General features: G+C 41.2%; 1 protein-coding gene and 1 long non-coding RNA gene across 2 annotated transcripts; one reads left to right on the forward strand and one right to left on the reverse strand.

Annotated features, from left to right (window-relative positions):
• The first annotated feature begins 47 nt into the window (after window positions 1-47).
• On the forward strand, window positions 48-27972 carry PROSER1 (proline and serine rich 1). The gene is made up of 13 exons (XM_058686696.1): window positions 48-924; window positions 3418-3483; window positions 5969-6037; window positions 8917-9011; window positions 10048-10141; window positions 12272-12382; window positions 13944-14027; window positions 15377-15455; window positions 16036-16131; window positions 19920-19964; window positions 23607-25389; window positions 25838-25988; window positions 26606-27972. Exons 1-13 carry the CDS (start codon window positions 880-882, stop codon window positions 26726-26728), a joined length of 2841 nt encoding a protein of 946 aa, XP_058542679.1. The 5' UTR covers window positions 48-879; the 3' UTR covers window positions 26729-27972.
• LOC131486805 (uncharacterized) lies at window positions 22210-23609 on the reverse strand. The gene is made up of 2 exons (XR_009249458.1): window positions 23128-23609; window positions 22210-23005 (listed from the first exon to the last, which is right to left on the reverse strand). It is a non-coding gene; the product is annotated as an uncharacterized LOC131486805 (long non-coding RNA).
• Window positions 27973-27991: the final 19 nt, after the last annotated feature.

Raw genomic sequence — 27991 nt, forward strand, 5'->3', positions numbered from 1 at the left:
ATTCTGAGGAATCCAGGCATTTGCTGTAGACACCTACGTTCCCACACCAGGACCCCTCCTTTGGCTTTCGGGAAAGAGAGGCCGAAGCTCTCGGCGCAGAGTTGGGTTTACAGGGGCGCGACGAGCTTTTTTAAAGGCCCCCAGGAGCCGGTGGGAGCTGTAGGGGTAACCAGGAAGGGCTCTAGACGCCGTGGGCGCCGCGGTATTCGGGAGTCCCCCTACCGGAGAGTGTGGGCCCCCTCGCCCGGCTCCCGGTGCTCTCCGGCTGCCGGCCCGCTCCCGGAAGCCGTGGCAGCTGGTAACAAAGAGCCTGCCCGGCCTCCGCTGCCCGGGCTACGGGACCCAGGAGCCAGCGCAGCTGCCGGGGTTGAACGCAAGTCGGGCCATGCGCCGCGGTGAGGGGCGGCGGCCGGCGGCCTAGGCGCTGGTGCGGGTTGAGAGGCCGGTACCTCCTTCTTCGCCGCCCGCAGGATCCGGGGCGCAGGTGCATCTGCTCTCCCGGCCGCTCCACTCGGGAGAGCGGCTTCACGACCTTTCCCCGGCGGCGCCTGGCCTTCAGTTTTAGGGGACCGCAGCTCAGCTCCGGCTGCCAAGCCCTGGGCTTCTTTGCAGGACTCCGAGAGCACCGGACTCTTCCCCGAGGTGTCCTGAAGCTGAAAAAGTCTGGCGGTTTTTGCTTATAATAAAAAGTTTTTATAAGTGTCCATTTTTAGAAATTTTTGCAGAGTTTGAAGTACTCTCTACCTCTTTGCATCCTTTTTCTTGCTCCTGGAGTTTTTCCTCCTCAGCTATAAACGTTTTTACTATTAGAGCCGACCAGGGATGAACATTTTGTGATTGAAAGTGCAACTGTGTAAAACCACGTCGAAACTAACCAAGATGGACAAAAAGTCCTTTGAAACGGTGTTGGATGAAATTAGAAAGGTAATTTCACTTAATGCCTTAAATCAATCTGTGAGCTACGAATTCTCGTAGTTAATTCTCTTTGAAGGACTGCGTGCCGATGGTGCAAAATACGAGTTTTAGGATTGCAAAATTGGTGGGAATTTTAATGTACACTACGGGAGCTTGTATCGCGATATATTTCACGATACAAATAGAAATTAAGTTGTTAATGCTAAATTTGACGATCAGTGCGGTATTGTGGAAAATATATTAAAAGAATACTCGTTCGGAAGCCGGCTCTACAAATCTAATAGCTCTGTACTTGGCGGAAAAGTGATTTAATATTTAACTTTTTATCTCATCTTTCAGTAACCTAAGACTGACAATTAAGAGATAATACGTATAAAATTTCTTTAATGGGAGTTCTCATGGCAGGTTTTTCAAATCTGAAGATAGGCTATGTGTTGCCTGGACGGACACAATGTCCAAATGTATTAGGTTTAAAGTCATATTCTTAGGAATAGGCTTCAATAACTTGAATTTCAACACCTTTTTTCTTCCTGTTTTCTAAATTTTTGCTTCTTTTCGAGGCTGTTGTATGTAACCTACCTCCCAGAATGAACCAAACAGCAAAAATACTTGGAATGTAGCCTTGAGCCCAGTAAATACTTAAAGCACAAAAGTGTTTACATAATTAGATCTGGAAGGACCATCTGTACCATTCGTATGCTAATACTGAGTGTTTTGCTTAGAACTTCTGGCCATTTCCAAACCTTTAAGACCCTTGACTGACAGGGTAGGATTTGTTACTTTATGCTCTGGTGATTGATTTATTTCAGCTTATGAAATGAATGAAATTGCCTGTAGACATGCTGTTTTTCTGCATTTTCTATAAAGCAAAGTGTTAGTTTTCTTCATCTGTCCTAAAACTGTTTTTCAAATTCGCGTATTAGGTTAAATTTACATGTTGGGCGATATTGAATGTTGTTTTTGGTCAAAATTTCAGCATTTGCAAATCCAGCTTACCCAATTAAAATTTGCTATAAAATGTCAGGTTGTCAACTATATGTATAGAATTTGTAACAATTTGCTTATGAACTGATATTTACTGTTTATGAGGAAGTAATTTGTGGGTTCAAGTAGACCAAGTAGATTTCTACTTTTGGAAGTTATAGGGTGCAATTTGCAAAATCTCTCCCTTCTATGTTGTGAAAAGATCACACACACACACACACACACACACACACACACACACACAAATATTAATGAGGGGAATAGGATATTTTCCAGAGATCAAAGTCATCCATGAGATAGCAATTTACTTTCTTATTTAAATCCTTATTTTTGGTCTGCAAGCAAATTAGATATATCAGCATTGTCTTAAGTCTGTTAAAATGGGATAAAAATGTAGGCATATCTAAATGAGAATTACTATTGTTTTTTTAAAAAATTGCTCTCAGACTTTGTAGATATAAATTCGTTTAAACCAGGTAATCACTTTCTGAGATTACATCTCAACAGTAAGAGTCCCTTACCCAGAGTCCCATTCTCTCTTCCTCACTTCCCTTTTCAGTGAAAAACTACTGGGTAACCTGGATGTTTCTTTCAGTAAACTGGTCATATTTTCTCCTAGCAAATGATATATATACCAAGTACAAATATTGTTTTATAGTACAAAGGGTTTAGTTGATTGTTAATGATTAGTAGCTACCAAATTATGGTTGTTTCCATCTCTAAGCTTGGCAAACAGTTGCAAGGACAACATATGTGATTTCAGCTGGTTCTGGATAGTGCTGGGTCAAGACCACCATACTTTCTCCCTGAACTTCCCATTGATAGAGGCCCTGTGAGGAAAGGAACCATAACTTAGTACTATTATGTGTCGGATCTACTATTGACTATTTTAATTTTCACAGTAACTCTGAGGTGGGTAGTGAATGTTGTTCCCTTTTTATGGTTAAAAAGGTTCTCAAGCTAATTAAAATGCCTTTCAGAGGCCACGAGGCCAGTTAGTAGCAGGCACACAGATTGAATTGAGGGCCCTTTTAGGCTCCCTGGGGTCTTAACATTCCAGTGGAAGTACTGAGAACCTGACCAGACCTTGTCATTCATGTTTCTCTATCACTTAGCACATAATAGCTGCTCAATAATTGATGCATGAATGCGTGAATAATGTTTGATATAATTAGGCTTCTTAAAAATGACAGTTTGGTTGAATTTGGGATGTTCTGAACCTCTAATAACATTTACAGGAATTCTGTATGGAATTTCTATTAATGTCAACGCTTGCCTATTACAGCTTTGTTCCTTTTCCTGGTAGGAGTGAGTAGGGAGAGTCAGGAGGTTTTCCTGCTGTCTCAACGTATCCCTTACTGCATGGAACCTGGAAAGGTAGAATGTCATGTCACCCCAGTGACTCGCTGCCTGGGCTGGGGCTGAAGAAGGGCTGCCATGTTGCTTAGGCAGTTTTGACTCTGCATGTTACTATTTAGCTTACATATGCTAATGCTGTTTTTGTTTTTCCTTTCTTAGGCTGTTCTGACAGAGTATAAATTAAAAGCAATTGAATATGTGCATGGATATTTCTCTAGTGAACAGGTATTTGTGTATACAAAGATCTTTTTTCACTCTGATATTCTCGTTAATGTCTATTTACTTGCTGGTCAAGTTCAGAATTGCTTTTAGTTTGTTGCTGTATTTATTCAGAAACTTTAGAAGCTTTCCATTTGGGGAGAAAATTTTACCTAGTGTATAGTTAAGAGTATTTTATAAACATACCTACTTTCACTGCAATATCATATATTAACTTTATTTTATTTTTTGTTTTAGAGAGAGAGCACGAGCGGGGGAGAAGGGCAGAGAGAGACAGACAGAGAGAATGAGTGAATCTTAAACAGGCTCCAGACTCAGTGTGGAGCCCAGTGAGGGGCTCAATCCCAGGACCCTGGGATCATGACCTGAGCTGAAATCAAGAGTCAGACATTCAACTGACTCAGCCACCTAGGCACCTGTGTTAACATTATTTTATTTTATTTTATTTTATATTTATGTTTATGTTTATGTTTATTTAGAGAGACAGATAGAGAGCAAATGGGGGAGGAGCAGAGAGACAGGGAGACTGAGAATCTCAAGCAGGCTCCACAGCTGTCAGCATAGAGCCTGACATGGAGCTCGAACTCACGAACCGTGAGATCATGATCTGAGCTGAAACCAAGAGTCAGACTTAACCAACTAAGCCACCCAGGTGCCCCTGGTAACATTTTAAAATTCAGTGTCCAAGACCAGTTTTCAAATATTTATTCTGAGCACAGCATCATGAATTTATAAATTTCTAATGGTAAACATACCCAAATTTGTACAGTATTTATAAGTCAGTAATTACGAAATTGACTACATGTTAAAACAAAATGTGGTGTTTAATAAGTAGTTTCTGTCACTGCCAGACAAATAATGTTTTAAGCATGGTAGTTTAATGAAAACTCATGCAGCTTTAGGGGGAGTTTGCTAATTTAAAAAGTGTATGCATATGTATGCATACACGCAACATACATAGAGAGGCCTGATTTCTGAGGAATACTTAAAAAACATTTGATAGAGAAATAGGGCAGAAAGAGAAATGTGCATCTGGAGAAGAGTTCTGGGAAAGGGTAAGAATGTGGAGAGGGTAGACAGTGGATGAATCTGTAGGTGGCGTTGGTAAATGCTCCAACTTCTCATCTGTTATCTCAAGATTTTTAAAACTTGAGGTTTGGATCACTTTAAGCCTACAGAGGTTTTGGCTCTTAAATGCCTAAAAGCCACTTTACAAATTGCATGCATTGTATTGCTGTCTATTTAGTGAGTGTTTTTCAGCTGTCCCATTACTTTTCAAAATCACCTTAATTTAAATGTTTTACAAAGATTTATAATATCTCATAGATAATAACTTTTCTTCTTTCGAGTATATGTGTGTGTGTGAAATTTTGTAGAAAACTTCCCTTGGTGGTTATTCCACTTTGCTAAAGTCATCAAAAACTTTAAAAAAACTAAAAGCTATTTTTTAAGTATGACCTTCTAAGCCTCCTTATTGTATTGAAGGTTTTTCTTCCTATCTCAGACGTGATAGCAACGTTTTTTTGGTTGGTAAAGTGGCAGGTAGCATTTTCTACGTGTATATATAGTAAAACCATTATTCCCATGATAGTAAAGAACATATGCATAATACCCATTTGCAGCATACACATCACTTTATAAGGAGTGAAAGTATTTTCTGCTCTTCATATACCACTCCAGTCTCTAGCATTAATTTTGCTTTGTAGAATAATAGAAACCTTAACACATTAATTCACTAACCCAGATTTTATTACTCCCTCTTTGAGTCTTTTTTTTTTTTTCTTTTCTTTTCTTTTGAATTTCCCTTGGAGGCAGTGAAAAGGGTGGTGGTGACTATGCAGGAACTTCAGTGTTGTGACCTTGATGCCCTCCTCTTTTATAAGAGATCTCGTAGTATCTCCCTCATTCATTTGAAATTCGCTGGTGGCAGTAGTGGTGGGAGAGCCTGGCTAACTGTGTTCCCCAAATGCCCTACTGTTTACAGATTGCTGGAGTAACTCATGGTGATTCTTAACACTTTTAGAGAATAGATCTGTGGTGTAAATACGAGATCCGTGCCCTTCAGATTCAAGGAAAAGAGCAGGAGACAGCAGACCTATTCTAAACTACACCACTGAACACCCTTTTGTGATTGATTAAAACTGTCACTCTCCACTAAATTTTTAAAGTTTTCCATTCGTAACACAGCTGACATTTATCTCCATCTAGTACTTTTTCATTCTCTTTTCTTTAGGTACTTTGTTTTTCCTGTATTTCACACTTCTTGTTTATTTCTGTAGCAGCGCTGCCCCAGTCTCTGTGATGATCAAAATGTTCTCTTTTTGCACTATTCCTCCTCATGGTAACTACCTACTTCAGATGGCCATTGAGCACTTAAATTGTGATTTGTGCCAGTAAGGGACCGAATAGTAATTCATAGTACTGAAACAAATCTTGTAGAAATGTTGGCGAATACATATCATTAGAGCTAAAGGAGTTCTTTCTTTTTCAGGTGGTCGATTTACTGAGATATTTCTCCTGGGCTGAACCTCAGTTAAAGGCAATGAAAGCATTACAACATGTAAGTAACTTACTTTTCTTTAGAATGAAGAATTTAAGTATCTTGAATTCTCCCCTTGTTTTCTATAATTGATCTCAGGTTGTAATTTGTTTGCATTAGAAAAACTAATCCTAAGTTTTATTATACTTTGATTAATCAAATAATTGTTAAAAAAAATTAAGACTCCCCAAACTGTGAATTTAAATTGTATGTACCTTATTAAGTTGTGAACCATAGGATCCTAATTGGCAGATTGGAAGAGAAAATATTTATAGGCAAACAAAACATAGAATTTGAATTTTCTTTTATAGTTTATTTCTTTTGAGAGAGAGAGAGAGAGAGAGAGCGCAAGCAGGGGAGGGGCAGAGAGAAAGGGTGGGGAGAGAGAGAGAGAGAGAGAGAGAATATCTCGAGCAGGCCCCCCTGCTGTCAGCCTGGAGCACAGTGCAGGGCTTAAACTCAATAAACTGAAATCATGACCTGAGCCAAAACCAAGAGTTGGATGCTTAACCGACTGAGCCACCCAGATGCCCCCCATAGAATTTGAATTCTTATTTTTTTTTTAAAGCTTATTTATTTTTTTGAGAGAGAGAGACAGAGCGTGAGTGGGGGAGAGGCAGAGAGAAAGGGAGACACAGAATCTAAAGCAGGCTCCAGGCTCTGAGCTGTCAGCACAGAACCTGGCTTGGGGCTCAAACTCATGAACCACAAGATCATGACCTGGCTGCTTAACCGACTGAGCCACCCAGGCACCCCTAGAATTTGAATTCTTAAGTGTTTTTGTGTACGTCCTTCAAATTTTTGATATCTTTATCCTTTTGTATTTAGTTTTAGAACAGTAGTCAGTTGGGTTTATATTTATAATTCTTTAGACCAACACTGTCCAAATGGAACTTCCAGCGATGATGGAAGAGTTCTGTATCTCTGCTGTCCAGTATGGTAACCACTGACCACATGTGGCTTTTGAGCACCTAATGTGTCTGGTCTGCCTGTGGAACTGTATTATTTCTTTCATTTTAATTTAAATAGACACATGTGCCTAGTGGCTACTGTATGGCCAGCACAGTGCTAGAGCCTAAATTAAAGGAGACATTTAAGTCAAACAGTATCTGGCTATGTAGGAAGATTCTCCTCAAAGGATCAGGCACGGATAGCTTTAAGGAAATCTACAGATCCTTAGCTTCCTAAACTAATTTGGCAAAGAAAGTGTCTGGATGTGTTAGTGTTTCTCCTCTTCAACAATTTTTTTTTTAACTTTAAGAAAAAAGGTTATCTCACCCATCCACCCGTCACCCCAGGGTGAAAATCTTTTCCCCAAGGACCAAAGAGACCAGTAATTTCCTAAGAGGGAGAGCAAAGCAGAGAGGTTTTGTAAGAAATACTGATGGGGACCTCACCTTATTTTATTAAGACAAAAAATTCATGACAAAGCTCTGAGGCCTGCTTACTTGGACCTACCTTAAAATTAAAATTCTAAGGTATTTAGAGGCAAAAGGCTAGCATGGGCACAACTTAATGAGTCCAGCCTTTTCTGACAAAGTCAGTCTGATTTGGTTGTTTTCACAGAGGACTAATCTTGACAATTAGGTTATACAATAGACATTTTCATAAATGAAGTGAACTAAATCAGTAGTTCCAAACTTTTTACAAATATATAACGAAGATAAATAAATCAAATTTTTGTAAATATTTAAACTTGTAGCATAGTTTTTAGATGTCCATTTAAAGACTTGCCAAAGGGTATATAGTTAAACCAATTCTCTTGGTGCTAACCTGGATAAAATTGTCTGAAAACCACTGCTCTAAATTGTAGGAATCTAGGGGCGCCTGGCTGGTTCAGTCGGTTGAGCGTCCGACTTCGGTTCAAGTCATGATCTTGCAGTTTGTGGGTTCGAGCCCCGCGTCGGGCTCTGTGCTGACAACACAGAGCCTGGAGCCTGCTTCGGATTCTGTGTCTCCCTCTCTATCTGCCCCTCCCTCACTCACGCTCTCTCTCTGTCTCTCAAAAATAAATAAATGTAAAAAAAAAAAAAAAAAATTTAAATTGTAGGAATCTATTGGGCAGTGATTCTAAATGATCTGGCATTGACTTTCCTTTGAATTCCGTCCACTGTTAACATAAATCTGTAAATTGGCTGAATCTTATCTTCAAAAACAAAAGTACCCTAGTCAAATTATGTAACATTGCACACAATCTTGGAGTGTCACAGTGTGTGTTATTATAAGACTCCTAAGAAAGTTCTGCAGTAAAGTTCTGTTTAGGGGTGCCTGGGTGGCATCTGACTCTTGATTTAGGCTCAGCTCATGATGCCACGGTTCATGGGGTCAAGTCCCGAGCAGGGTTCTGCGCTGATAGTCCCTGTTGGGGATTCTCTCTCTCCCTCTCTGTCTGCCCCTCCCCCTGCTCACACACGTGCACACTTGTACTGTTTAACCTGTCCTTTCCCTACTGAGGTGACTCTGCTGTCACCCTATCTTAGTAACAGTATTCAGCACGTGGACATCACTTTAGGAATCCCTGATTATAGACTACTTGGTGTTCTAGCTGAGGAATGTAGTTTTTTTTCTACCTTCTCAAGCCAAGTATTTCCCATATTTATAAATCCCCCCTTTTTTATGACCTTTCTGAGAAAAGTACTATATGTAAGTATTTTTTTCTATAAATGAATCCACTGAGAAATGATAAGAAAGAGTGCATGGGGAACTTAGGTCTTCAACTGAAATGGTTATATAGAAAAAGCCTGAGTTGAAGTCACATGGTTGTTAGGGCTTGCTTTTGAGTAAGCAGTTTTACCTCAAATATTTACATTAAGAACATTTAACCATGTTTCCCTAAAAAAGGCAATTTCTGGCATGAAAACTTGTCATGTTGAAAACAACATTATTTTTTATATTAATAGAAAATGGTGGCTGTTCACCCAGCAGAAGTGGTCCATATTCTCAATTGTTTCACCTTCAGTAAAGACAAGCTAGTTGCTCTTGAGCTGTTAGCTTCGTAAGTATTTCATTTTCTTGTTACTTCATTGGAGAAAATTTGGAAAACTTTTTAAATCTTTTTTAACTCATTAGTGTGTGTTAGAATTTTATTAGCAAATGGAACTCTAATAAAAATCTGTGAAAATGTAGACTGAATTTTTATATCTAAATATCTAGTGTACTTATTACACGTGGTTATACCTTAGAGAATAACAGGCCATACTGAGATTATTTATTTGGTTTGTCTGCATTTCAGTGACTTCCATTGCCTTCTTACTCTGAATAGTTTGAAAGGCTCATTGAGAAAGCTACGGGTTTGTGGTTAGCTTCTGCCACATTCTGATCAACATGTTTTTTTTGGCTTGATATGTACTTATTCTTTATGGACCTTATTTTCCTCGGGTGTAAAGATAAGGATCTCACCTACCCGGTAGGATGTGTGAACTTTTGATACTGTAAGATATGTGAAAGCACTCAGCGCTGCATGGAGTAGGTGACTGTGATGAATGTCAGCTCAAGGAGAAAAAGAGCCTGCTGTTCTGCAGGATGGAACAGTCTGTAGGTTGCTGTTTATTTTGAGCACGTGCATTTTGAAGTGCTGTAAGGGACTTATAACATATACCATGTAACATATGGGACTTACAACCTACAAGTGTTTTGTAGATGTGCACAAAAATACAAAATTAAAGCACAAGGTAAGCTTCAGTGTTAGGTCAACCATGACTCTTATGCATTTGGCCACATAGGTTTTTTTTTTTTCTATTGCCTTAGATCTCCTACTGCTCCTCGTGAGGGGACGTTTTCAAAGAATCTCAGAATGGTGCTCTTTATTGAATTACTTTGTTACTTTTAGGTAACCAGATGAGCCTCAGCTCAGTTATATTTATCAATTTTATGTAAGCATGTTGTTTATATTCACCAATTAAAACGAAATAATCACTTTTCTCCCTGTGTCATTGGGGAGAAGCTTACTCAGGTAGAGTTGTATGGTAAAGATTGTGGCCTTTGTATTGTATGTCCAGGTTCTTAAAAGCTAAATTGCATTTCCTTGGTAGAAACATTGTTGATGCACAGAATTCTCGTCCCATTGAAGATTTATTCAGGATAAATATGTCTGAGAAGAAACGGTGCAAAAGAGTACTTGAACAGGTAATTTTCTCAAGATTGCTCTATAAATAGAACACTGGGTTCTTCTGAATGTTGATGAAAAAGTACAGTCTTATTCCCGTGTTTCTGTGACAAATGACCTGACTGCTCTTGTGCGATGGGTCAAGAATGACAGCCCTACAGTCCGTGGAGGATGAGAGCTGGGTGAAGGGGGTACTGACGGATGAGGAAATGGCTTGAGAGTGACCTATTCAGCTCCTCAGCTTAAGCCTCAGTCGGTATTTATTCTCCATCCCCTAGTAGCTTTGCCATGCCTCCAAACTTTTGCCTTTAATCTTCTGTAATTGTGAATGTGATGTTTTAAATTTGTATTGTTATCAGTCTTTCTTTTTAACTTTAAAGAAACATTTTTTTTAATGTTTGTTTGTTTTTGAGAAAGAGAGGGACAGAGCACGAGTTGGGGAGGGGTGGGAGGGCAGAGAGAGAGAGGGAGACCCAGAATCTGAACAGGCTCCAGGCTCGGAGCCATCAGCACAGAGCCCGACGCAGGCCTTGCTTGAACCCACAAACCACGGGGTCTTGACCTGAGCCAATGTCAGAAGATTAACCGACTGAGCCACCCAGGCGCCCCTCATTGTCATCAGTCTTACGTTAATCAGATCTAAGAGATAGATAATGAAGCAAAATTCCAGTTTACTACTTTAAAATCTCAAGAATGGAAGAAGCAGTACTTACTGAATCCTACTTGATTTGTTGCTTAAGGTATTTGTTTCTTAAGATCGTGATGGCTGGAAACTGAATTAATGACTAAAAACCCGCTTGAGGAAGATGCAGACTCCTCTCCTGGGGCCTGACTGCCGAGGCACATTAAATCTTGCAGCCTCTGCTAAGCTCAGAGCCAGCAGAAAACTTCGCCTTACTCATGAACTATTGGAGCGGAAGCAAGATCTGAGCCCACAGTTCTAACGTTAATAACTTGTTCATTGGTTCTCTTGACGAAATTCTTTAAGGCACACTGCATTTACTGCTGTTGTTTTCTTCCACATAAAGCATTCTGATCAGGTCACTTTTCCTTCTCAGAAGTAACATGGGCCCGAGTATTCTGTGGAATAGGCTGTCTGTCTAACTTACATAGTCAATGTAAGTCAGTACAACTTCTCTGGAAGGTAAACTAGGAGAGCCTTAAAGTGTTCATGCCTTTTGACCCCAAAACTCTATTACTAGGAATTTATTCCAAGGAAATAAATATATACCAATTTGTATATAAGGGTATTTACCCTGGTACTATTTATAAAAAGCAAAAATTGAGATAATTTTTAGGGTGGGATGATATAGCCAATTATATGTGTTGTGAGTGAATTTATAAAACCAATATACTTCTGCAATAGAATATGTGACATCGTACGTAGCTGTAAAATACAGCCATATATAACCTCATACTCCTGTAACATAATATGGGTCTATGGGGATATATGTCGCCTAATGTAGTGTTTTTCATTCATTTAATATTTATTGAGTATGAATTCAAGACTGGTTAGTGTACCATTGTAGAAGCTGAGAATGCAGTCATAAGCCAGAACATCCCTCATTGTGTCTCATGACTATGGAACACTATGATGAATGCAGTTTGCCCAGATATCTCTTGCTTTTTCAACAGTACAGCTCTTTGGATACCCAGTGTCCCTCTCATGTTACTTGCTTGTGTTTTCTCCACCAAGTTACACGTGTCTTCAGAGCAGACCCATGTCCGTGTCATCTGTTGCTCTCTTTGCCTCGCTTGTAACATAAGCTTGGCATTTGTAGAGTTGGACGATGTTATGTCTTGGTCGTTGGAGAAATGGGACACGTTAAATAGTAAATGAACTTTTTTGCGCACAATCTGCAAAACCTCCTGTGGAGATACCTTTGTGTAGGAGTCTGTTCGTTGTGACCAATAGAAAGCTAATTAAACACATGTTACCGCTTGAGTAATTCCATGGAAATAAAATGATTTTACTAAAGAATTTTGGTCATGTTCACTACTGTAAGTGCTGATGAATGTATGAACAGATTAATGTGATGCTGTTCCTCAGTTCATGTTTTTTAACGGGTCTTCCTAATACCCAGAATATTTAGCCTATGAGTTTGTTTTTTGTTTTTTGTTTTTTAACTACCCTCTTTTTTTTGTTACAGGCTTTCAAGGGGGGCTGCAAAGCTCCTCATGCCATGATATCTTCTTGTGGAACAATCCCAGGAAATCCATATCCCAAAGGAAAACCTAGTCGCATAAATGGAATTTTCCCAGTAAGTATATGTTTGTGACTGTAGAAACTTCTTATGGCTAAGTATGAAATTTAGCACGGTTAAGATATTTAAAGAAAATACCAGTTGATGATGCTTCTATCAAGGAAAGGAAATTTATTACGTTGGCAGCTTAATTCATGGATTCCTTACTGATTGAAAGTTCAGACTACGTTAAAGTACGCGTGTCAAATGTATAGAAAACAAGCCAAACAGAAAAGAGGATGAGTTTGTTTTGTTAGAAGCACTTATTTGCACTTAATAAAGGACCATTTCTCGTATTCTCAGTGTTCCTCGGTTTCACAATTAAGTGTGTTTGGAAAATTATGTGCAACGTTTCCTTCCTGGAGAGTCACACTGCATGCTAAAGGCTCTGAGAAGTCCTGTAGGAAAAAAATTTGTTTTGATACCAACCGGTGTTCCTCAAATGTCTTTATAAGATAATCTTTTCAAAGAATGGTATATATTTTTTGTGCTATAGCAAATAACCCTAAAACTCAGTAGATTAAAACAGTGGATTAAAACTCAGTGGATTAAAACAGCCTCTCTCAGTGGGGAGAGGCTTAGATTGGTTCTGGCTCAGAGTTTCTCATGAGGATATAGTCATCAGAAGGCTCCATTAGAGCTTGAGACTGCTCCGAAGGGGATTCGTGTACATGCCTGGCAAGTTAGTGTCGGTCGTTGATGGGGGTCTTTGTTCCTTACCATAAGGACTTTCCTGTAGTGCTGCTTGAATACCTCATGACCTGGTAGCTGACTTCCATCAGAGCAAATAATCCAGGAGAAAGCAAGTGGAAGCTGTGTTATCTCTTAGGACATAGTCTTGGAAGTCAAATTGCCATCATTGCTGGAATACCCTATTTGTTACACAGGTCAGCTCTGTTCATTCTGGAAGGGAACTTCACAGGGGCATACAGGATGTGGGGACCTCTGGGAGCCATCTTGGAAGTTGGCTTCCATACTAGTATGTACCATTTAGGGACACACCCTTAGGAGGATGCATCGTAAAAGTCTGTCGGCTCATTCTGATCTGTTAATAATAGCAGTCTTGAATGAGGTCTCGTTTATTCTTGCGTAATGTAAACTATCACACTTAATGCTTACTGAGAACATCATGTTTTATCATCTATTTTTGATTGTAATATAGGCACTCTTTTTGATCCTTTGACCGTTACACATCCCTAGGCATGGAAGTCTTGTTTCTGGTTGCTCCAGTTGCGGAGGGGAAAAATTAAAACCTACTTCATTCTGCTCTCCTGTCATCCTCATGAGTATTGCGTGCTTCTGGGTGCCTGCACATGTTGTGAGGGTTCTATGGCAGAGGAAGGCTGAGGACCTTAACAGGGTCTTAAAGCCAAGTCAGGATTGGATCTGGAATCCAGGTCCTTAACCCCCTTACCGTGTTCAGTCCTTTTCTTCAGTGTAATACTGTGAGGGATTTGTTTTGGTTTTGCTTTGAGGTGATTTTTTCTTTTTAAGTCTCAATTCTTTTCTATTTATTTATTTGCTTACTTACATACATACATACATATTTATTTGCATATTTACGTATTTATTTAAATAGGGAACTCCCTTGAAAAAAGATGGTGAAGAATGTACTAATGAAGGCAAAGGAATAGCCGCACGGATTCTTGGACCATCCAAACCGGTATGTGTTGAGAAGAAATGATGAAACGGGTCTTAACTCTTACATGTAGTTTTCTGTCTGTCCACAGCAGACAGCATAAATTCTGTTTTTGTGTTGTAAAGTTTAGAGTGTACCAGAAACTCCAGGAAAGTGAAGGGTCTAGGGAAATAAAAAAGCATAATTAGTTAACAGTGTTAAGGGCCATTTTGAGGTTCCGTGTTTTATTTCAAAGCGAGACCAGTCAAATTTGTTTGTTTTGTTTTGTTTCGCCGTCCCTATTCAGCTGCTCCCTTGCAGGAGTGGAGTCGGAGACCTTTAAGGTTGTGGCCAAATGAGTGTTACTGGTGAAGCAAGAGCGGAGCCAGGAGGCAGAGGGTATTTTTAAGGGAGTGATTTTAATGATTGGTTAGGATATAAACTAAACCCACAGATGACCCTGCAGGTTGAAGGATTGTTCGAGTTGAAGTGGCTGAGGCCTTTACACAGCTGTCTTGCGGTCCCTGCTTGTTTACATGACAGGAATTCCAGTGGCAGTTGTTTATAGCAAAACAGTCACAGATCATAGTCCTTGCACAAGACTAGTGCATCTTACTGGGCTGCCGTGTGTGAGAGCCAGAAAGAATCTAGGTCTTTTACTACCAGTGGATGCCCTCTGCTTCAAGAGCATGAGTACGAGATTCCCCGAAGTGGGGTCCCTCTCTCGCTCGCTGTAGTGAAAAATACAACGTTTGGCGTAGCTTCAGATTCCTCTGGCTTTCTAGAGACCAGCTGAACTGTAAAATAAAAGAGTTGTGGATTTCAAAAGGCAAGAAGACCAAAACAACGAATTCATAGTCCCCCCCCCCCCCCCAATCCACGTTCTCCTGGAGTTGTCAGAGTGCTGAATGCTAACGGATATAGTGCTTTTTTTTTCCAAGGTGACAAGAGGGTAAGAATGATAACATGAATCTCTGATGAGTTTAGGAGGATGTTGGAAGTTCTTGGGTAGCCAAGGCTCCAAAACCTAGAGGAATTCTTGTGTGACAGAAGAGGAGCTAGGAATTCTCACATTAACCTCTGCTGGGTCAGAGAGGAGTTTGCTATTTTGGAGAAGATCTGACCCTTCATGAGAGAAGATTTAACACGGAAATAAAAAACACCTCTACAGCAGTCTTTGGCAGCATCTGCCTTTGGAAATTATAGGAACCACATTTATTAGAGCAAAGACATTTCCCTCATTTTGTGCCGCGTATCGCTCCAGTAGCCTTTGATATGCTGGAGCATTTTTAGCCTCTTAGTACTAAATATGTCAAAAGACGAGTTGTATTTTGTTTTGTAGGGAGGCTCCTGACTTAGTTTTCTTCTAACTGCTGTACTTCCCCTTCGTCTAGCCTCCTCCAACATACAATCCACATAAGCCGGTCCCTTATCCGATACCTCCGTGCCGGCCACACGCAACTATCGCACCAAGTAAGCAGCAGTTCATACGTTTTTTACTTTTTCTTCTTTTTGCCCTTTATTCTTAAGTTGAAAGTAAATGTTGGTCTATGTACTTGGGAAAATTGGAGCACTTCTGAAATACGCTCTGATGAGTCTCATTCTGCCCACAGTGCCTTGGTCTATAGCCGCGCAGCAGCCAGTTTAGTTTAGGGCATTTACTTTTTGGTAAATTAATTATAGATTCTTTTTAATCATTATTATGAGTTTTTGCTTTGGTGAATCATCTTGAATCCCATTTCAGTAGTTGGTTTTCAAAGGTATCCTCAACTATGTGTGCTTGACAGAAGAGGCAGATCATTTAAGTACGGCGGGATCTGCCCGCCATGCCGTTCAGTGAGCTCATGTCCGGAATGAGCCTGCAGTGGGAAATCACAATCTCCAGTTGTCTCATGTGATCTCAGCTTTCTCCTAGCAGTAGACCCAAACCGCCACGTAAAAGGCAACTCTATTACGTAACAGTTTTAAAGATTGGATAGCTGTGTTAATACGGTTTGAACTCGTGGCCACAGAATGATACTGAATTATGCTTTTTCCTCTAATTTTATTTTAGGTGCTTATAACAATGCAGGTCTGGTACCATTAGCCAACGTCATAGCTCCGGGTGTCCCCCCTCCGCCTCCATATACTCCTAATCCAGTAGGAACAGGTAAAATCGTGTTGTTACGGGATGTTAAAAGTAAGAGTTTACTTAGACACAAATGTACACTTGGAGGGAACGGTTGTTTGCCGTGGTGTCCTAACGGGAGAACGCGCTCAGCCTGATGACGGATCTGAGTGTGATGTTTAGGTTCTACCAGAGCGGCCTTGGCCCACCTGTGCGAACATGAGCGGGCTAGAGACAGAGGAACGAGGAACAGTTGCGCGTGAGCAAGAAACTTTGAGAGGCTGTAGAAAAGTACAGTTGACTTAATGAGTATTACCATTTGGGCACATCACTCCTATGTGGGGAGGAAAAGCTTGTAAGAAGGTGCTCAGAGGAGCTTAAACCTCCCCTGGGTTTTCAGTTCACCATTTTCCTTTGAGTCTGTAGGGAACATGGGATTTAGCCTATATTTTCATTTGTGTTCTTTCACAAAAAGGTAATATTTCACTTAGGTATTGTTTATTTGACTCCTCTGAGTTTTGTCTTGCTAAGGAAACCCTTCCCCATCCCAGCAGTATGAAAATATCATCTGTATTCGCTAATTACTTTTATAGGGATTCTTTCTTAACATATAGCTTTTAATCTACTCACGATTTATTTCTAGATATGTGTAGGGTAGGGATAGAACTTAATTTTTTTTTCTATCCTTCTCAGAGACCCAGAGTTACTTAATACCATTTATTAACAAATTCTTTTTTAATCACTAGAGTGGTTCCGTTGTTTGCAGCCAGGTACTCCGATGAGAGTTGCTAAACAGTTTTTTCCAAAATTATCATTTTATTTCTTACCCTTGTTTATGGTACCTTTAGCCTTTAGAGTTTTGTATTTTTGCATAGACAAAGAGAGGCTAAGAAAGAAAAGCTGGAACTGTTTTATCTTGTTTCAGATCTTCTTAACCCTAGGGAGTCCAGGTTATCCGGGTCTTGTAAGACTCTTACGGCATCTGGAATTTATTTTCATGTAGGGGTGAAATAGAGGGTCTTCTTAATTTTTTTCCAGAGAGTAGCCCGTCATGCCAGCACCATTTATTAACTAATCTGTGTTCCCCATTGATTTGAAAGATGCAGTTGTCTTAAGTTTTCATATACACATGTGGTTCTAATTCTGGATTCTTTATTCTGTTCCAGTCTAGTTATTTTATGTTACGATGATATGTTGATTTGATTAGCAGATTTATAGTGTGTTCTGATATCTGGTAAGGCTAGCTTTCTCTTACTATATTTTCTATTTTTCTTACTATATTTGGAAATTTTTTTTTCTATCTGAACATGAAGATCATTTTATGCAGTTAAAAACAGTTGAATGTATGTGTACATGTATATATATATATTTATAGTTATAGATATTAATATTATATAACTTTATATCATTAATTATACATATAATTAATATGTAATTATATAATATATACACATATAAATTTAGAGAGATCTGACATTTTTACGATATTAAGTCTTACTCTTCAATCCTGTGTCTGTCTTTATGTCAAGTGGTAGTGATTTTGCCCAGGGCATATTTTATCTCTTTGAAGATTTTATAGTTTTCTTTATATAGGTTCTTTGCCTTAGGTTTGTCTCTAGGGATTGTAAAGGTATTTTTTATTAAAATTATAAATGGAATATTTCATTTGTACGTGCTTATTATTAATTACTTATTCTACTTTTTTTTCTTGAAAGTCTCTTGAGTTTTCTAGGTATAAAAAAATGTCAGCTGAGTTATACTTTAAGATAGTTCTTTCTTGCGTGGTGTTATTGGGTATTATTGTCCTTTTTGTTTTCATATTGTAGAAATAACGATATTTGATTTTATGTGTATGTTTACTTTTAATTTTTATTTTAGGGTTTTATTTTGTTGTTAGGTTAGTTGGTTTATAGATTACATATAGCTGGATTCTGATTTTTAAACCAGTGGGAATGAGGCTTAATAGGCATTTTCAGTCATCATAAAAATTGCATATTTGTTCTTAGTCCTTCCATTTTATTTTTGTATTCATTATTAATCTTTTGTCCCAGTTTTTCATTTCCCTTACTTTTGTTTACTTGTATTGGTCACGCTGCTGTTTTATTTTTAATAGCTTCTCTCGCCTTACCCCACCCAAACTTAGAACTTTTGATCACTAGTGATTACTTTGTATCATTAATGGTTGTCAGTATACAAAAACTTAAGAAAGCTGCTCCCTGCTCCTCTGACTTCACTCTCACTCTCCGTTTTCATCAATATGTGTGTTTTGTTGGAATACCATACGTGTTTCCTTCTGGGCCTCTGAACTTAACGGCCTCTTACTACTTCCTCTGTTCCCTGATCCTCGGTCCTGATGTGCTCATTGTGCTTTTCTGTGAGCAGAAAATTTCTCTAAGTACTTTTTTAAAAGGGCACATATACAGAGTTGTAGATGAAAAACCCAATTCCAGTTAACTTTCTCTTCTTTATTAGAACCTCAGTCTCCTTCTGTAAGCTTACAAAGAAAATACTCCTTATCTTTCGAATTCAGAAGTGTCTTTGATCTTGGAGTTCAGCTATTTCGTCAGGATGTCTAGGTGTGGATCTTAGCATTAATCTTTCACAGAACTCTGTAAGCCCTTTAGATACGAAAATTCAAGTCTTTAAAGCTTAGGAAAATTTTGTTTTCATTATTCCATTAGTTACTGCTTTTTCATCTGTTCTTTCTTTCTCCTTCTGGTACTTTTATTTTGCACTGTATTTGTCTTCTAAGTCTCTTACCTATTTATTTATATATCCTCTTTTTTTGTTGTATTTTTACCATTTTAAGTGTGATTTTGTTGTTGTTTCTTATATAATCCCAACTAAGCAATTTACTTTTATAATGTTATTTCTAATCTTCACCATTCTTTACATCTATTGATTTGGAATCAGATTTCTATATCTAAACCTTCACCTTCCCTGCTTATATTTTCTTGCATATTATGTGTGTGTATGTATGTGTTCTCAGTTTGCATTACAAGTTTTTAAAGATTTGTTTCCTTTCATTGAATCTTTATTGATAGACACCGTATGTTGTGGTTGTTTATTTGTACCAGGTTCCTTAGCCAAGCTATGATCTTTTTTTTGCTCACCACGTCAGAGCTTGCAGGTTCCTTCTGTGCCTTGTATCTGTCCCACTGTTTGTTTCTTGGGCAGTTACTGTCAAGCTATGAGGTAATTTTCTTCCCGTTGAATCTTTGACTGATGGTCTAGTTAGGTCCTTTCCCGGGGGTGTGGGGGGGGAGTGTGCTCTTGGGTCCGTGTCACAGGCTTCAAGTCTACCTCCATTAGGGTGGTTCTCGGCAGCTCCTAGCATAGGGCCTTTTGCAGAAGTGTGAGTGCAACAGGAAAGCAGGGCCCCTTTCTTTCTATTTGCTTGGATCGTCACACGGCCTGCGAGATCGCTCCCTCAGGTGGCAGTGGATTCTGTGCTCGGCATCCGTTTCCCACCTCTAAGTCCTCCTGCACTTGCTCCTGGGTGGCAGTCTCAGGCCATCACCTTTCCGGAAAGTGTTTTTAAATATGTCTGCAAAATATCAATGGTGATTTAAAGCCCGATAAGTTAAGGAGAAGTGGTGGGGGACAGAGGTTAGGGGTCAGTTGCTCATGATGCTGTCAATCTTCACTATAGTTACTACCATTGTCTCCATTTCCTTTCTCTCTCTGTAAGCGTGCGTTATTTTTCCTAACATAGAATGCATCCACATCCCGGGCTTTTCTTTTTTTGATGCCAGTCTCTGGTTGTTATGGTGGTGATTAACTTGAATAAAACTTGAAATCAACCTTTTTATTTATTTATTTTCATATAGAAAATGAAGACCTTTCCAGTCAGTCAAAACCTACACAGAATCAAAGTAAGTACCAAATTTGCTCCAGACATAGCTGAAGTCTTTGTCCCGGTTTTCTGCTCCGTTACCCACTGACAACAGTTTGAATTGAATGTATCTGGAATCTATGCTTTGGGGAAAGTTCCTACTTAACGAATTTAATCAATACTTGCTAAAAGTTGCTTGATAGTGGTACATTATATACACAAGGAAACGTACATATTAACTGGGTTTAAAATTAACCATATGCCTTTGTGTCTTATGTGAAAAACTTGCAATATAATGGGAGTGCTATGTGGCATTACATTCCACATTCACTTTACATTATGTAATATTAGAAACCTCATTTTTGTTTTGATAGAAACACATAAGGTTTTTGATAAAAACCCTGTTTCCCAAAAGCTATTTTAAATACTCGTTTCAGATTTCATTATTTTCATAAGTATTAGGGGTAGCGTAGTTTAGCGTAGAACAAAGAGTAAGGGGTGCCAAAGCAGAAAGTGGAATTGAAAAATGAAGATGGAAAATGTTGCCAGCACAATGCCTGCAGGGGGCAGTAGAGCCACAACATTTTCTTCTTCCTCTGGATGAGGATCTTTGTGGTCAGGAAGGAGATGCGAGCCCTCTGGTAGGAGACAAAACTTGGGCTCCGTTCTTGTGTAGCAAAGCAGCACATGAATCTAATCATTAGAGGGCATAGTTAGGAGCCTCTGTGGGAGAGTTCTCGCCCCTGAGCAGGGTGCCTAAACGGGGCTTTTTAGCCGTGGCTTCTAAAGGAGGTAGCATAATGGGCTGGAAAACACTGAGATGTCAGGACATCATTTTCTTATCCTGGCTTTGGTGCTGCCTAGCTTTGTGACCACGTCATTTAACTTCTATGAAATGGAGGTTAAGGAAACTTGAGCCTTAATGTTCAGCTTTACTAATCTATTTTTGAAGGGAATTAAGAGGCATAAGAACCAACGTTAGAAATAGCATACCTTGATTTCCTATGTTGTGAATGTTACCATGATATTAAGATTTTATTTGCCTTTTGAATAATATCAAGAAACGAAAAGATAAACTAGGATAGTGGTTAAGGATGTGGGTCTGGGGTTCAAATTTTGGTTCTATCACTTAATAGCTGCATGACCCTTTTAAAATTATTATAATAAGATCTCAATCTACCCTCTTAAATTTTTTAGTACAATACAGCATTGTTAACTGTAGGCACAGTGTCATACAACAGATTTCTGGAATTATTAGCTTGCATAACTGAAACTTTATTCCCTATCTTTTTAAGTTTATTTACTTATTTTGAGGGGGAGAGGGCACGCATGTGTCCATGTGAGCAGGTGAGGGGCAGAGAGAGAGGGAGAGAGAATCCCAGACAGGCTCCATGATGTTGTGTAGATCCTGGGCACGGGGCTTGAACTCATGAACCATGAGATCATGACCTGAGCCAAGATAAGAGTCGGACACCCAACCGACTGAGCCACCCGGGTGCCCTGAACCTTAATTCCCTTTGAAAAATACTTAATAGCTATATGATCTTCTAACAAATTGCTTTAACCCCACCAAGCTGCAGATTGCCCGTCTGTAAGATGGGGTCTTTAGTACCTATCTCAGAGGGTTATGTGAGGGCAAATGAAATGACAGACATAAAGTACTTGGCACAGTATCTACTGTTTTCTGGTTGACACCCAAATCACGTGACAGGAAAGTAGTATTTATCATGGTATATTTTTGGAGTTTTTTCAATTTGTTGTTGTTTTGTCACATTTTAACTGTAGGCACTGCAATCAACAGTGCATGACTTTTGCTCTGTTATATAAAAAGCTCTCCAGTCTTTTGGAGGCTGCTATAAAGAATGCTGTCGGACGGTTTGGTCTTATCTTATGATCTGCCATTAACTGCATGGTCCTCAGCATGTCATTGTATAAAATAGTGAATTCTCAAATATTTCCCAACCAATGTTGACCTAAATAAATTTTTAGTACATTATTTGGTACAAAACTAGGTATATGTTCCTTGAGCTTCTGCTTATAAAACAAATGCCAACAAAAGTACAAATCCATTTTTCATATGTTCTCTAAATTTAAAATAGCTAGTCTTTCTTTTCTTGAAACAAAATTACTGGCAATGACATGAATATGGTACACGCCTCTTGGTTTGAAGTGTATGTGTTTATATATTACTGTTCGTCAATTCTGCCATTTTTCCTTTTTTAAAAAAAAGTTTATTTTTGAGAGAGAGAGAGAGAGAGAGAGAGAGAGTGAGTGTTGTAGGGGCGGAGAGAGAGGGAGAGAGAGAGAGAATCCAAAGCAGGCTCTGTGCTGTCAGCATGGAGTCCCATGTGGGTCTCGAACTCACCAAACCACGAGGTCATGACCTGAGCTGAAATCAAGAGTCGGACGCTTAAGTAACTGAGCCACCCAGGCGCCCCTCTTTTTGAAACTACTGTAAATTTGTTCAGCCCAATATAGCATCTTTTGGCCGTCTCTTAGTACGAATGGATTATGTGTATGTTATTTTCTTCCATTCTTTTCCTATGGTCCCTTCCCCACCATGATTCGTACAGTGCATTACTTCATTGACCATGTCAACTTTTTTATGTAAGAGTCTTTATTATGCATAAACTTAGAAACTTGAATCTTAGCCCATGAAAATATCTTTCAGTTGATTATCACTGCGAAAGGAACATTCTCTGCCTATAACTGAAACAGACTTTGATAAGAGTGTGACAGCAGAAGATAGTTGTCATTAGGACTTCAGCAACCTAAGTCATGCTTTCCATTTGACACTAACAAGATCATCAAAGGCTAACATTGTCACTAAATTGATTCAGGGAGAAGGCACAGATTATCCCCCAAAATACTTACAGTAATCGTAGAGTTTATCAGAATAAAAATGGGATAGCCAACTATAGTACAGTTCTTCAGAGTAAGTCCTTGGATGGGTCTGGTAACTATAGTTGAGGTAATGGTGATATATCTAGTGTGGCAAACATTTATTAGATGCCATGCACAGCGCCAGGTGTTAAGGCTCTAAAGATGAATTAGACACAGCTTTTGCCCCTAAGGGAGCTCCTAGGACAAAGCAAATATTAGAGGTTGAGATTGTGTAGAGAGGAGAGGAGGCAGTATGAGAAAATGCTTGGGAGAAAAAGCCATACTATAGGTTATAAACTGGAATATCAAGTTCAACTCACCGAGTGGCCATAATACTGGAGAAATAGGTATGAATCCTGGAAGGCCTACAAGGAAAGTGATGTCCCAAAAGCTCCTAAGAGGGGCAATGACTTGTTATTACTCTAGGTAAGTGGTTTGAAAGAATGAAAGGTAAAGTCAGTACACCAACACTAACCACAAAATAAATTTTTAATTTTTAAAAATTGGGAAAATATGAAAAGAGAATTTGCTAATTTCTCAAGGCTTTCTCCATGTGCATCGGAGGGCTCGTCTGGGCAGAGTCTAGATAGAAGACAGCTAGCTCTAATGGAGGCTCCGCAGTGCAGATCAGGGTCGTAGAGTCCAGCAACGTGGGTGCCAGAATAGCCCCTTACACCTGTCACTGGTTTTCTTTGTGTTTGTTAAATGTTACAGATACAGACATTTTGCTATTTCTCTTGGGTTACAATTTGACACTTCAGCATGGTGACCGATTCTTGCCTCTTTCTTCCCTCCATAGCATTCTCTACCCCAGGAAGTCAACTCTTCTCTCCTCATGGTTCCAACCCTTCAACACCGGCTGCAACTCCAGTCCCCACCGCATCCCCAGTCAAAGCAGTAAATCATCCGTCAGCACTGGCAGCTGCTACCGTTTCTGGGATGAACATGCCGAATACTGTCCTCCCTGTGTTCCCGGGGCAGGTCTCCGCGGCCGTCCACACGCCCCAGCCAGCAACGCCAAATCCGACAGTCATCCGTACCCCTTCCTTGCCTGCGGCGCCCGTTACTTCCGTCCACAGCACAACTGCGGCTCCCGTCCCGTCCGTTTTCTCTGGCCTGGTTCCCCTGCCGGGTCCCCCTGCACCTTCCGTCCCAACCCCTCAGGCCACATCCGCACCTCGGGCCGCTCCTGCTTCCAGCGAAACCTTCGCCTCTACGTCTGCCCCTTTCCCCGGCCTCCCCTTTGCTGCCACCTCTACCGCTGCTTCTACCAACAACCCGAATTCCGCCTCTCTGTCCTCAGTGTTTGCGGGCCTCCCCTTGCCCTTAACACCCACATCCCAAGGCGTGTCCAAACCTGCCCCTCCTGTACTTGCCGGCGGCTCTGCCCCCAGCGTGGCTTGTCCCCTCGGTGCAAACAGTCCTCTTCTGTCTGCTTTAAAAGGCTTTCTGACCTCAAATGACACCAGTTTAATCAACTCCTCCGCTCTGTCCTCTGCTGTTACAAGTGGGCTGGCTTCACTGTCTTCTCTGACTCACCCGAACCCTGACTCCCCCGCTCCAGGCCCCAGCAAGTGCTACGCCCCCTCGGCCGTGCCCGCCGCGCAGAGGTCGTCCACCCCCGCGTTGGCCATGTTCCCGGGCCCGCCGGCTACCGTGGCCAACTCGGCCTCCACGCCATCTACTTTGCCCGCACATTCTCCCCTGGTGACGCCGGCGTCGTGTCCCGCCTCCGTGCCGGTCAGCGGGGGCTCGTCGGCTCCGCTCTTGCAGGGCCCCCACCCGGGTAACTCGGAGCTGCACGGCGCGTCCGCCCCCGCCGTCACCACCATCCCCGTCATGATCAAAACCGAGCCCACGAGCCCCACTCCCTCGGCCTTCAAAGGCCCGTCTCACTCGGCAAATCCCCCCCACGGCACCTCAGGTTTGGGGACGCTGGGCCGCGCGTACACGTCCGCGTCGGTGCCCATCACTCTGTCTACTTGCCTTAACCCCGCCCTGTCGGGCCTCCCCAGCTTGCCCGCCCCCCTGAACGTGTCCAACCCGCTCTCGTCCATCTCGCTCCCGCCGCACGCTTCCTCCGCGCCCATCACTCCGGTGTTCACGGCTCTTCCTCCGTTCACGTCTCTGACCAGTAATTTCCCTCTAACTGGCAACCCGTCTCTCAACCCCTCCGTGTCTCTTCCAGGGTCGTTACTAGCCACCTCGTCTGCGGCGGTCACGTCCACGCCCGTGCCCGCCGCCAGCTCCACCGCAGCCGTGCTCCCGGGGCTTGCGGCCTCGGCGCCGGCCTCGGCGGCCCCTTTCCCCCTTAACCTGTCCACCGCCGTCCCCTCCCTCTTCTCGGTCACGCAGGGACCTCTGCCGGCCTCAAACCCCTCGTACCCCGGCTTCTCCGTCTCCAACACCCCCAGCGTCGCCCCCGCGCTCCCCTCGTTCCCGGGGCTGCAGGCGCCGTCCACGGTGGCCGCCGTCGCCCCGCTGCCCGTCGCTGCCACGACCCCGTCCCCGGCTCCCGTCCTCCCGGGATTCGCCTCAGCGTTTAGCTCCAATTTCAACTCTGCTCTCGTTGCCCAGGCCGGGTATGTGGCTCGTGCGTGGGGAGGCTGCGGTCGTTCTTGGCCTACCTTGTGGTTTAGAGTCTCCGAGCAAAATCATTGTTCGCCGGTGCCGCAGTCTGGTTTTTCGGGGCCGGAACTTCAGTACCCGGGACACGGGGAGCTCTGCAGCCACGTTGAGCGCAGCATGTGCAATATTAACGCCCGCGCAGGCAGTTGTAGTGTTTGTCATGTGTCGTCATTATAAACCAGCGGGAAGTATTCTATGCAAAACACAGACTTCCTGAGTTCAGAATAACATACTGTGTACGAGAAAGTACATTTGCTATCAGTGAGTGGCTGACTTTTAGGGTTCCTTGCAACAGAGAAATTTAAAGGTTGTTTTACGTCTTAAGGTGGTATTTGACAGATATAGAAGCAATGGCTTTTGTCTTCGCCGCATTTTGACCAATTCTTCTGTCTGTTGTTTTAGCTTGTCATCTGGCCTTCAAGCTGCAGGCAGTTCTGTTTTCCCAGGCCTGTTGTCCCTCCCAGGTATCCCCGGGTTCTCCCAGAATCCTTCCCAGTCATCCTTGCAGGAATTACAGCATAATGCAGCCGCACAGTCTGCCTTGTTACAGCAGGTAAGCGGGCAGGGTCCACCGGGAGTTCAATGGCAAGACCCGGAGGTGGCTTCTGTAGTGGTGACCTGGCTGTGCAATAATGGTAGCCCAACGTTGGCCACAAAATGGCTCTCGTAGCAGAATGTTTGCAGACTTAGGATTAATCTCCCCAAATGTGCAGATTATCCTCGTCCTCCTTCAGGAGAGTAACAAAGGTGCTGGGGTCTATTCGTCTGTATGAATTCTTTTCCCGCTTTGAGACTTTCAGATCTTAGTTTAGAGCTTACAAATGGAATCTTCATAGGTGTCTGTTAAATTTGAGCTGGTCTTTTATAATTTAAGCTGAAATAATGGACCATTAAAGCATATTTTCTCTAGAAAACTTACTGACTTTTTGGAAAGAATATGAAGTCTTTCAGTGGTATCTCTCATTACCTCCAGCATCTGAAGTATTTTGAACGTTTCTTAAAAATTTCAGGAGAATAAGGAGACTTAATCTTGCCCCAGTGTTTGTTTTGTTTTGTTTTGTTGTTTTTTTGGTCTTTCCCATTCTAAATATCTGTGGTGGGGTGTAAGCAAAAGCAGGTACGGACTTGAATGAATTTGGCACTTGCTAACCTGCAGCTTCTTTCTACCAGGTCCATTCAGCTTCGGCTCTGGAAAGCTATTCAGCTCAGCCAGATGGATTTCCTAGTTATCCTTCGACACCAGGAACACCATTCTCTTTACAACCAGGCTTGTCCCAAAGTGGGTGGCAGTGAATACATTCTCATTTGTATTCTCCTCCGGAGCAACATCGGATATGCCTAAGGACTGCAGTGAACAATCTGACTAATGCGAGGTTGGCTGACATTCTCAGAAAATGAGAATGAGGATAATCTTGGGGAAATTGGGATAAGAGTTTAAAACAATGACGATTGCATTTTTTAATGGTTTTAAGTATGAACACTCCCCTATGTAAATATGCTGATGACGAACTGTACGGAGAATAGTATTAAAAAGGTGTCGGGGACCTTTCAGCTCCCACCCTATGAAATGTTGAGTCATGTATGCGATCTGTGTGGGAAGAATACTAAAGAGGAGGTTGAACTCTTTATAGCCGAATACAGCCTTAAATCTGCTTGTATAGCATCCACTGACAGAAGTAATAGTTGTGCCTCAGACTCATGGGTTGCATTTGGCCCTGGGGGCATTACTGCCCTTGGAATGCATGAGTGGTTCCTGTTAGCATCGTTGGAACGCAGTACTCCGTATGTAGCCACAGAAGGGAACTTGAAACCCACCGTTATTTCCAACTTCTGACATTTATGCGCAAACATTTACTGCTGAATTTAACTTAATATATTTCAGGTAAGTGAAAATGGTGCTTAATATAGTCTTTAGAATGACTTTCAGGTGTTTTCGACTAAAAATGTATCCAGAACTACTTTCTTACAGAAACGCAAGTAAGGCTTGTGATGACTGGCCTTCGACACTTATTTCTTAATCTCAGCAGTATCCGAGCGAGTGAGGGACATTTGACTGACCATAGGGCCACCTCTATTACTCATTGTACTCCGGAAGCTCTTGGTGAATGTTTACAATCACGGGATACAGTATTTCTATTGTACTTCAAGTCCAACGCTTCTCCAAAAGTCTGATGTGACAACCAATAGAGAAGACTTGCTCTGTTAGTAAACATGAAGTGTGTGCTCTAAGGGTCTGTGGTAGCATCGAATGTGAGTGAATGTCATTCATTAACGGGAAGAACTGCCACATTCGGGGGGGCGGGGGTGGGGAGTAGTAGGGAGAATGATTTGCAATCTTAAAAGTGTAAACTCTAGAATCTACTGTAGTACATTTCAGCATCTAGAAGTTTTACTTTTATAAAGATGGTGTCTGGAAGATGTTGCTAATGTATTTTCCTTCAACACGGGGAACAAACTTTTTAAGTATATTAATAAATATTCCTGTATGCTTAGTTTTTAACAATTTTTTAAAATAAACTTTATGGATATGACAAATATTTTATAAGTGTTTTATTA

The sequence above is a fragment of the Neofelis nebulosa genome, chromosome 1 (genome assembly GCF_028018385.1).
Source record: "Neofelis nebulosa isolate mNeoNeb1 chromosome 1, mNeoNeb1.pri, whole genome shotgun sequence".
NCBI lineage: Eukaryota > Metazoa > Chordata > Mammalia > Carnivora > Felidae > Neofelis > Neofelis nebulosa.

Excerpts from the sequence above, each read along its gene's own strand:
- PROSER1 (XM_058686696.1), top strand. The coding sequence starts at position 880 with ATGGACAAAAAGTCCTTTGAAACGGTGTTGGATGAAATTAGAAAG. Across the intron at positions 925-3,417 it reads TGTTGGATGAAATTAGAAAG|GCTGTTCTGACAGAGTATAA; the intron begins GTAATTTCACTT and ends TTCCTTTCTTAG. Across the intron at positions 3,484-5,968 it reads GATATTTCTCTAGTGAACAG|GTGGTCGATTTACTGAGATA; the intron begins GTATTTGTGTAT and ends TTTCTTTTTCAG.